The sequence below is a fragment of the Rhododendron vialii genome, chromosome 11a, assembly GCF_030253575.1.
Source record: "Rhododendron vialii isolate Sample 1 chromosome 11a, ASM3025357v1".
NCBI lineage: Eukaryota > Viridiplantae > Streptophyta > Magnoliopsida > Ericales > Ericaceae > Rhododendron > Rhododendron vialii.
Genome location: NC_080567.1, coordinates 34,590,712 through 34,601,554, shown reverse-complemented (window position 1 = coordinate 34,601,554; position 10,843 = coordinate 34,590,712). Strand labels below are relative to the sequence as shown.

The 10,843-nt window shown below is 39.1% G+C and overlaps 2 protein-coding genes across 2 annotated transcripts; both read right to left on the bottom strand.

Annotated features, from left to right (window-relative positions):
* Positions 1 to 468: 468 nt before the first annotated feature.
* On the bottom strand, positions 469 to 3,587 carry LOC131308639 (uncharacterized). The gene is made up of 7 exons (XM_058335593.1): positions 3,330 to 3,587; positions 2,184 to 2,324; positions 1,916 to 2,045; positions 1,661 to 1,830; positions 1,250 to 1,535; positions 951 to 1,120; positions 469 to 853 (listed from the first exon to the last, which is right to left on the bottom strand). Exons 2-7 carry the CDS (start codon positions 2,245 to 2,247, stop codon positions 699 to 701), a joined length of 975 nt encoding a protein of 324 aa, XP_058191576.1. The 5' UTR covers positions 2,248 to 2,324; positions 3,330 to 3,587; the 3' UTR covers positions 469 to 698.
* Positions 3,588 to 4,165: 578 nt separating this feature from the next.
* On the bottom strand, positions 4,166 to 7,497 carry LOC131308638 (serine carboxypeptidase-like 15). The gene is made up of 4 exons (XM_058335592.1): positions 6,306 to 7,497; positions 6,063 to 6,196; positions 4,655 to 4,842; positions 4,166 to 4,520 (listed from the first exon to the last, which is right to left on the bottom strand). Exons 1-3 carry the CDS (start codon positions 6,506 to 6,508, stop codon positions 4,802 to 4,804), a joined length of 378 nt encoding a protein of 125 aa, XP_058191575.1. The 5' UTR covers positions 6,509 to 7,497; the 3' UTR covers positions 4,166 to 4,520; positions 4,655 to 4,801.
* Between the last annotated feature and the right edge of the window lie 3,346 nt (positions 7,498 to 10,843).

Genomic DNA, 10,843 nt, shown 5'->3' with positions numbered 1-10,843 from the left:
TACTCTGTTGTTTTGACCGGCAAAATGCGCGCATAGGTACTCTTAAAACTTTTGCCAATCTGTTCATATATAAGAAACCATATGAGTTTGTTTATATCTTTGGTTAGTTACTATGAAGCACTGACACTCCTGTGTTAGCCACTCTGCATGGGGAGACGCAGCACGCCAGAAACATGTATGTAACACGCCACGAGATGTGCCTGGGCTTGTCCCACAATGGAAATTTGGCCGAACTTGTGCCAGACACCTCTCTTCACCATCAAGAAGAGGAGAATTCTTACAACAAACAAATGGCTTACAAAGCTCCAACCTTAGACCCTCAATAGTGCTTTTATATGACCCATGTAACTATGACGACAAGGCTATAAAATACATACTTAGCTCCAAACGAATTACAGACTCACCAAAGCATTAACTTGGACATTAATAACAAATGCGGGCTTAATAATATGAAGGCATACTCAAAGATTATGGAGACAAATTGCTAATAATTGTTCCGTTTCTTTCGTGGGAGCAACCGACAACAACACGTGCGTTGAAGAAACAAATGAAGTAAACTTCTGTTGGTGTTTCTCTTGTCTGATGAAATGGAAATTACAATAGATAACCAGTTTGTGCCTGTTTTGTAACAGCACGTACGTACATTGGAAACCATTTAATTAGAATGCAAAACACGAGTAGGGTTTTCAACTTCAAATTCAGAAATCCTTAAAAGTGGATATGAGCTTGATTTGTGCTTCCACAAATACCACATCATTCACCATGAAGCCCTTCGACGCGTCCTTGAGCTCACTCAAGTCCATGAAATCACGATAACCCCGGTTATCAGAAGAGGCACAGAACCACGAGCCAACTGCAAAAATAACGAAAACATAGTGGTCAACAAAAACTCAAATCCAATAAAGGTCCATCAATTATGCAAGGTTTATGAAGACAGAAATAGATTTCACCTTCCCTCTCCATATGATGACCGTGGACCTCATCCCTAATGCGCAACATACAGTCTGCATATACTCTCCTATCAAAAGGAAGGGTTGTGCAGTCTGCTAACTGCAGAAAGAGTGATAGACTTTTGCCTTTTGAAGATGAATGCCCTTGGGGCCGAAGCAGTACTAACTCCCTGCATGGATCAAGGAAGGCCTTTCATTATATAATTGCTTATAAAAAATAAAAAAAATCATGCATCTTATTAGTCCTACTGTCCAGAAATTAAACGGAACTTGACACATTACAATAAGTCCAGAGTTACCATTTGTGTTCTCCAACAACAAACTCTTCAGAACAAACGACATCCTGATCTATAGCTGAAAATTTATCGATTCTCCAAGTAAAAATGTTATTTGCAGGGTCCTTCACCATTGAAGCAGACTCGCCTTTGCCAGTATGCTTTAGCACAAAAACCTCGGCTCCAAATACACAGCAACCATCAACCAAATATCCCTTGGAAGCATCATTAATAGTGTCTAGGGGAAGAAAATGATCAAAGCCCCATTCAGTTTTCATCCGATGAAATCGCCTAATTTCTCCTTCAGCATCTACATAGACGGTACTATAATTAATCAGACCATGCATATCAGCAGTATTATACATAATGAGGCCATTTATAACAGTGCTATGATTGACGCAACTCAACTTCAAGTCTCCAAAGGTATTTAGGTACCTTGGACGGCTAAGTATTTATTTCGGATTTGATCGAACGCAAACAACTTGAAGTTGACGTTAACCTCCCAGCCAGGTGGAAGGGTTTCAGTATCTGCAATTGCCAAGTAACAAGAAACGTGACCTTCCACATTCATTTTCTTATTCCCATTCGGGTATATACACAATTTCCTGAAACAGAAAAGAAAAAAAAGAATCATTCATATGCATAAGACTATAAAAGAAGATTCGGAGATGAGAGAACGTCAAAACAAACCATTTGTAGCCACCAGCTTCAAATACTCCGGACTCATAATTTCCAATCAAATCGTTGAGGAATAAAGAGAAGGATGATAATTTAAGGGTGTAGTCAGCTGGCGGTAGATCTCTTAACGATCTCACGATTGCTGCACGGACAGAAAAGCATGAAAACAAAACCAACTGCTCTATTAGACATGATGTTTAGTATTCTCAAGCATGTATGTTTGATGGTGTAAAGTATGATAGAGGCAGAGAAAAATAGTTGAAGAGGAAAAATATCATACCAACAGCATTGTCCATGTGGACCATGTCTCGTTGCCCTTTCTCGCTGGTAAACTTTGCTTCCATGCCTATTCTACTGTGTGCATAAATACACTTGTATTTGATGCTTCCAGAAGCTTATTATGCTTCATTCCAGAAACCTTCTTAAAAAATAAACAGCTTATTTCACATTTTCAAACTAAAAAATAATGTAAATAAAAAATAATATTTTAATTTTTTTTACATCGTATAAAAAACAAGATCTATATTCCATATTTTTAAATTTCAATAAACTAATAATTTTTTAGCCTGAAATTATCATCTTAAAAAATAAGGGTTTTGTTTTTAGTCCCGGGCCTTAATTGCTCTTTTGATATTCCAGTGTAAGTGCTGGAGCAGCTGGACCTGTTGGTACTTGATCACTTCCCGTGTTTCAAGAATGAAGTCAACAAATAGCACTTGCTCTTCTTTAATACCTTTCCAACTTCTCGTAGATTTCCTAGCTCCAAAAATAGGCCTCTCTCTCTCTCTCTCTCTCTCTCTCTCTCTCTCTCTCATCCACCAGTCAGATGAATAAATCCCCCACCCCTTTCCTATGTCATTAATAAAAAAAAAGAAAAAGAAAAAAAACAACTAGGAAATCTCAAAATCTAAATGCTTTAAGGCCCCGTCTGGATAGTGTAGGCTATTAAACGTTCTAATTCCATTGTCGTGGTCTACCTCTTAGCGATATGTACATGCTTCTTTTCATATCAGCCAAATCATTCACAATCCACAAACAAAATGATACCTTACCACACCGATACAACTAAAGCGAATACTTCAAATTTCCATATAAATTTCTTGGGAGTATAAAAAAAATTACAGCAAATTCTACCAGTTGCGATTGGCGATTGGCGATTGCAAAGCTAATACAAACTCTTCCTGGGTATTATCGAGTTCAATCTCCTTAGAGCATCCATGTCAGGGTTGCTACTCAACCCTGAAAACTATAGTAACGAGCAAAACTAAAAAAACTCCTAAAACCTACGTTTACCAGCCTTGTTGGAATAACCAAAAAGAATAGCCGGAGCTATAGTCCCTCGTTGAAACACACGAGGGACTATTCACGGGCTACTTATTATTTCATTGTTCTTGATCTGGAGCAAACAGTAATATAGGTTGCGTACCAGTCGTATGGTGAGAGAGCTTGATGTACTCCCAGATCTTCTTGACGGCGTCGGTGCGAGAGGCCGAGGAACTGCCAGAGCGCCGGCGAGACCTTGAGAATACCAGTGGGTCAGGTCGGTTCCGGGGCTCCGAAGACGATGACGGAGGCTTCTTCTTGGGAGGCGACCGCAGTGGCTAGGGGTTGATCAACGGAGAGGAGCTTGATGAAGTGGTTTGGTTTGCTAATTGTTGGTAAAGTGTCGAGTTTAGTGAATGCCAGGGGAAAGCGAGTAAAGTTAGAGAAAGAGAGAGGAGTAAAGTTTAGAGACAGAGAAAAAGATGGGTTAAACTTTTGTTTTGCTGTTTTTTTTCTAAAGAATAAAGAAACGATATTTTTGATACAGAGAGTCTAATGCAGGAGATATTTTTAAAGTGAGTTGTTGAAATAATAAAATGACTTTTTAAAGCGTAATTTGGTCCAAAATATAAAGATCCTGATGCGAATGCTCTAAAGTCACCATGGTAGAGAAGGATCTTGGGACCCTGCAGCGCCCCCTAGCTCGCTGCAAGTTGTAGTGCTTGATCCTTTCCGTTCGTCTCGACAATCAATGTCTAGATTTAAAAAAAAAAAAATTCCCCGAAAAAATATTTTTAAAATCTGTATCGTCATAAATACTTTTAAACAGTGAGATATAGTACTGTAAGGTGCAGCGCACACTGCACCAACCCACCTTCCGGTAGAGAGGCTCATACCTCTGGATTCACGAAATTGGTAATTTTCTCCGCAGATGGTTTTCTATTGCCAACACGTTACACTGTGAAAACAACAATGGCTGTAAAATATTCACATTGCAAATGATAGTGATTTTAATCCATTTTTCTTGCAACACTGATAAAATCACCTTCTTTGATATACTAAATCGGAAGAAGTTGCGAACTATACATCAACGGCCAACTTTTAAGAACACATCATTGTCGCAATAAAAATGACAAGCGCACACTAAAACAGGGAGTTCAAAGTATGACTAGAGCTCATAAATAATGCACCACAACTACTTTAGAAATCCTTCCGAGTAGAAGTGAGAACGATTTGTGCTTCAACAATTACTGTATCCTTCACTCGGAAGCCCCTTGTTGCGTCATTGAGATCTCTTCGAATCAAGAAGTTTGATAGCCCCAGGGTTTGCACAACGCACTGAACCAACTTTTGACTGCCAAAAGACGAAAACAGGTAACAAAATATACTTTAATGTTCGCCCACCCAACTTTGAATTATATCATGCGTCCATCCATGCCAACTAAGTGCAAATATAGCCAAGTCATGGGGAAGTAAAGAAAACCTTACCACTCTACAAGCACTTCTAATAAGCCATATTCTTTGAGTTCTTGATGAACAGGGACCACAGTTGCGATGTCTTTTGTGTATGACAAGCTCTTGTTGCATCTCTCCCAATTCTTGATGTCAAAAGGCAAACGTGTGACGTGAAATATGTCAGTTGGCATCTTTTTCAAACATAAATGTCATAGAATCCACTGTCACAAGTCAATAACAAAAAGAAAATATTTAGTTTGACCATGTTTGTAAGCTTAATTCCCAACGGATATTGACTTAGTGTCAAATGCAGAACAACGCAGAACAACCTGGGCAATGTTTACATTCTGGGATTTTACAATACACGTATTCGTGAACATTAACATAACTTAACACAAAATGATAAATACAAGATTTATGTGATTTGGCACAACTTAATAATAATTACAAGCAAAAGGAATTCAACTGTAGATTTTACAGATGACAAATGTAAAAAGAAAAATGCCAAATTTGATTTAATACCATTCTCTAAGCCCCGGCTCAACGGTAATTGATACTCTACCTTGGTGTGAAGTGTCACTCCCAAACATTTTGAACCAATGATTCAGATTAAACGTAGAAATCTTATTCTTTTTTCTAGTCGAGATGTGTGTAAGGGTGATCCGGACGGGTGATTATAAAAAAAAAAAAGTTAAACGTAGAAATCTTGCAACTACATTCTAGGCAAAGAATGGGAGATTAGATATCAAACAGTCTACAAGATCATTTCAAAGTTTGGTAATGTTGCAATTGAAACCTACAAGCAATATCTGTTGAGGTCAATCAAACCCGATTTATAATCCATCGCTGACATGGCCCTATTCCGGTTCGTGGAAAAACACAAAACATGGGCCTCGCCCCAGCATAACCAACTTCATACGAGGCATCCAAAAGGACCAAAACATTATTACTACTCCAATTGATCAACTAACTTAATTACTGCTGTACAAAGAACACATTCTAGCTTGCTTTTGGTAATTTGTTCACAACTTAAGGGCCCCCGTTTGGTTCGCTTGCTTATTTGCTTATTCCTTATCCAAACAATTGGTAGAATAGGCACACAGACGGAAGCATTTACCATTCACAAGATATTGCACTTTGAAAGCAAAAAAGAGCATATGAGCCGGTGTTTGTCGCAGCTTAACTTACGATATAAAAGTTTTAGCAGTATCAAAATGGAGCTTTCAGGCGGGCAATTTTTCAACAGAATTTTTTTTGCCTCGTGCGCCAAAGGCTGTGTTAAACTAGATGACACGTTGAAAAGAGAAAAATACTTGTAAAAGCTACAACAAACACCACATGAATTCAAATGGACAAGGTAGACCTTATCAGGCATGATGCCTTCATCGACAAAAGAGAGAGAGAGAGAGAGAGAGAGAGAGAGAGAGAGAGAGTAACGTACCGACTTCATAAACAAGTCCGTTGAAAGAAGAACAGCCAGGCCCCCCAGTGAGCCAAAGGAAAATCGGGTCCTCTTTGGGGTCCCCTTGCGAGGGAATGTAGTAAAACAACTCGGATTCATTAACACTAATGTATCTGCAAAAAGAAATAGCTCCTTCTTCTTAACAACATTAGGATGATTGTTCTAGCACCAACGAAATATGAATTATTTTCATTGATATCAAACGCCGAAAACGGAGCTTACCCAGTTTCAAGTTCAAAGGGAAGTTCATCGTATCCTGGTAAGTACTTGACAGATTGGCCTCCGAGGACTGATTGTGTCAAGATTAACAACACAAGCAGAAGCAAGAAAGGGGCATACACCCATCTACCACAACTACCGGTGGAAGTGCACTGCTTTTTTGGAAGCTGCTTTTGAATAGCAGAAGCTGCTTCTCTTATAAACATCCTATCTCACTTTCAAAACGGAAAATTTTGAAGAAGTACATCTTGAAAGGGTAGTGGAGATGGAATGATCATTTGGGTTTTGAGCATTAAGGGACTAATTCTACCGTTCAGTACTTTTTGTTCCTCTTTTTGTTTATTTTAAATGATTTACTCTGTGTGTTCCAAAAATTAGTCCATTGTTCATTTTTCAGATGTCCTGTAATCTTTGTCCAATTTGACTAGTTAAGAGAAAAATTACGAGTTGCTTCTCTTAGAAACCTCCTACCTTACTTTCAAACGGGAAAATATCGAAGGAGTACTTGAAAGGGGAGTGGAGATAGAATGATCGTTTGGTTTTTGAGTTTGTGTTGTTTTATATAGGACATGCAGAGGGAGTGATGGGTAGTACTACGCATATTAAACAACAGGTGAGCTCCAGTAGCCGATTAAAAAAAATAAAGATGAGCTCCGGTACTTTTTCTGTCGTTTTCTTTAATAGCAACTCCTTAGTTTACGCGCACATCAATTAATTGATCACTGATAGACTAATTTTGCAATCCAATACTTTTCATCACTTTTTTTCTAACTTAAATGATGTGCTCCCTCCGTCCCAAAAATTTGATCCATTATTCATTTTTTTTCAAATGTCGCATGATCTCTGTGCTTTTTAACTATAATTGACTCACTCTATTTTTTTGTCCTTCAATAATTCCATATTCAAATTGAGTCACAAAGGTGGTGGGAACAAACAAATTGAGAGTCCAAAAGGTAATCCCACTTTTCAAAAAAAAAAAGGTAATCTTGAAGTTCATGTGTTTTCAAATGAAGAGTAGTGATTCTTTCCCCTTCAAATATCGAATTATCGAAGAGAGAAAAAATTGATTTGTACGGTGAAAATGAAAGGTATCATAATTGGGTATTCATGAACATTCTCATTCGGTAAAGGTTAGGGGGATCCTTTAAAAAAAATTTAATAACCGAGTGTCCGGACCAGCTTGCTGGCACTTCACCACTTCTATCGTCTAAAGGTCACGGATTTGATTGGTACATCAACCCCTACCCAAACATTGGCACTTCCATCACCTTCCCAGAGTATATTGCCATTAATAATAAGGGTAAACTATAGTTAACCCCCTCTAACTAAGCCTCCCGTGCACTTTGCCTCCTCTAACTTTTTTTTTGACACTCAACCCCCTCTAACTAACTGAAATTCAAACGGTCATAACTTCAAACGGTCATAACTTTTTTGTCCAAAATCGAAAAATGCAAATTATATAACGATTTCGAGGTTTTGAAGTCAGCTTTCTAATGACACCAAAATCACATCACGATTCAAAGCACACAGAAAGTTATGATCAAAAGAGTAAGGGCTGGTAGACAGAAAGACCGTTTTGATCATAACTTTCTGTGTGCTTTGAATCATGATGTGATTTTGGTGTCATTAGAAAGCTGACTTCAAGACCTCAAAATCGATATATAATTTGCATTTTTTCGATTTTGGACGAAAAAGTTATGACCGTTTGAAGTTATGACTGTTTGAATTTCAGTTAGTTAGAGGGGGTTGAGTGTCAAAAAAAAAAGTTAGAGGGCGCAAAGTGCACGGGAGGCTTAGTTAGAGGGGGATAACTATAGTTTACCCTACTAATAACTACTCCATCCGTCCCAATTTAATTGTCACTTTTGGGAGTTCGTGCCACTTTTCGATTGATTATATCTTGTAATTTATAATGTTTTAGGTAATTTTGAAAACATTGTATTATAGAACAAATCGAGATCTATCAAACAAGATCCATATTGGATATAAAATTCATTACCAATTTAAAGATATAACGAGTTTTTTTATCCGGTTAGAATAGAACTGAGACAAGTAAATTGGGACGGAGGGAGTAATAAGCTAGAGTTTCAAGTTCCAACAGGACACTAACTGAAGTGTGAGAAAATCAACAATTATCAGTACATTTTGTTAACTGGAAAACCCCTGCACACAGGTACAGATTCAAACGGAAATTTAATTGTAGTGGTTCGATGCGTGTGAGGTAAACGTGCATTATGTAGGATTCATCATGTAAAACGGTTCCGCACCGCGTCTGGATATACGTGTCCGTAGAATGCTAGTGTTGAGATCTATTTCAATCCTAAATTGCTAATAGCTACTCACACCTCTTTGAATCAACAATTTTGAGCCAACACGGTTACAATCATAATCTTATTGTTTTCTCAATCAAAACCAAAACCGTTGCTTAAAAATATTCAAACACCGGAAAACACAGATTATTCAGACCAGAGAGAGAGAGAGCATTAGGTACGCTTGGGGGGCGATCGGCGAGCTTGAGGGTCTTATCGATGAGCTTTTGGGCTTGGCGTCTCCGAATCTCAACCTTGACTCAGGCGCTCTTTTCCACCTTCACATACGGTTTCTTGGACTTGGATTTCTTCTTCAGCGATCTCACCTTGGATTTGATCGATTCCACTAGGTTCTCCAACTGATTCCCGATTTCAATCGTACGTAATTAATACCTGAACAATCAGTATCTATCGCTATATATATCTATCTATAATCTATGTGCGATCTGGTTTGCGCCTCTTCCGCTTCTTCGTTACGATGACAAAATGATCCACTCACTGCAGTCTCCCGCCACATCTCTCTCTCTCACACACACACACATACACTCTGTAGTTGGGCCCAACCAGGCTCTTATACTTGGGCGGTAGGTCTGTCAAATAAATTTGGGCTTGGCCTAATATTCTGGAGATAAGGGAAGGCATGAGGGGGTTCCCCAAAAAGAACTAGGCCCAATCTATATCCTACCCTCCACTCCTCCTCCTTAATAAGAATCACTTTGGCCAATTCAATTAGCTAGGCAATTTTGGCCAATTTGGACAATTGTGCCCCTCAAATTGGACAGCAATAAGGCTAGAGGTTGAGGGTGATTGAGTCCATTCACTCTTGTCTATTTTGGTAATTAGGAGTACATTGGGGGGCAATTGAAAATGTGGCTTTGCCTTACACGTGGTTCACATGCGTCCAATTTTTCCTCCACTATACTCCTTCTGCCCCAATTTTTCTTTAGTTGTTTCTTGGTTGTTGTTGGCTTTTTGTCAGATTTCAACTGAGCAAAATGTTTATTGCGGGTTTGAACTGGGATCCGTTGGGTTCTCTATTATCTGGACCTAGATTGGTTCCTAATCTAGGCGTTTCGTCAGTCCTGCTCCTGCAGGGGGTGCCTGTGTCGAAATCTTGATAGTTTGGGTTCACTATTGTATATCTGATGGAATCTGTATTGCCTTCGGGCTTTTGATATGAAATTGACATATTCAAAAAAAAAAAGTACACACCAGCGCCATTCTTCCTCCTTCTCCTCCTCCTCTTCCTCCTCCTCCTCCTCTCTCTCTCTCTCTCTCGCGCGCGCGCTCTCAACACCATCAATCAGACAACTAAGAATCTCACCTGCACAACTCACCGAAACCCTTTGTCTGCAAGCGCCATTCTTCGATTTTGGGTTTGCTTTGGTGTTGCTATATCTTGGGCTTTGGTTCTTCTGATTCTGAGGTTGCATCGTTTCTTCAATTTCCTGATTTCTGATTCTATGGTTTTTGTGTTTGATTTGTGTGAGTAAAGTTATTTAGAGTAGGAGTTTTCCATTTTACAATTTTTTTTTGTATTGTATTTATGTTGCATGTGTCGTTTCCTCATTTCATGAAAGCTCTGGGTATTTTCTACCATGTAGTTGTGGGCTGCCACAGCCTCGAGTGGATTGGGGCGGCCTGAAAAATAAAGTTTTGATTTGAAAAATTGAAGAGTCGCCACTCGAGTTTGAGGTTTGCCACCCGAGAAATCGTTTTGATTTGAAAATGATGATTTGAATTGAAAACAAGAGATTGTTTTGGGTTCGGAAGCCACGTTACGAAAGAGGAAGGGTTTTACGGCACCCCTCTCGCCCGACACGGGATCGGTCTCTACTCAATGTTTATGGGATTTTGTCAAAATATTTTGTTTCACGGAAATAGCCAACAAGTATCCACAGATATATCAAGTGAAGAGTGTATGCCAGTGCATGTGTACAGTATATGTAACAATGAAATGACATGAAATGAATAATAACAGAAAATGCACATCTGCCACTAGAATCACTCTTAAGCACTCAAGAATGGTCCCGAGCGCTCAAGAGTGCTATCAACCAGGAAGAAAAAGGGGAAAGCGCTCCTGAGCGCTCAGGAGCATTCCCGAGCGCTCGGGAACGAGCCCAGCAGACTGAAAAACTTTTGTAGCCTCTTTTGCTCTTCTTGTTAAACCAAGATTAGGTGGCTCACCACCAGTATGAGAAATTGGTATGAGCCACTGATCTCCCTCAGACA

Excerpts from the sequence above, each read along its gene's own strand:
- LOC131308639 (XM_058335593.1), bottom strand. The coding sequence starts at position 2,247 with ATGGAAGCAAAGTTTACCAGCGAGAAAGGGCAACGAGACATGGTCCAC. Across the intron at positions 1,121-1,249 it reads GTTGTTGGAGAACACAAATG|GGAGTTAGTACTGCTTCGGC; the intron begins GTAACTCTGGAC and ends TGATCCATGCAG. Across the intron at positions 854-950 it reads TCATCATATGGAGAGGGAAG|TTGGCTCGTGGTTCTGTGCC; the intron begins GTGAAATCTATT and ends TTATTTTTGCAG.
- LOC131308638 (XM_058335592.1), bottom strand. The coding sequence starts at position 6,508 with ATGTTTATAAGAGAAGCAGCTTCTGCTATTCAAAAGCAGCTTCCAAAA. Across the intron at positions 6,197-6,305 it reads CCCTTTGAACTTGAAACTGG|ATACATTAGTGTTAATGAAT; the intron begins GTAAGCTCCGTT and ends TTCTTTTTGCAG. Across the intron at positions 4,843-6,062 it reads CGGACTTGTTTATGAAGTCG|TGGATTCTATGACATTTATG; the intron begins GTACGTTACTCT and ends GACTTGTGACAG.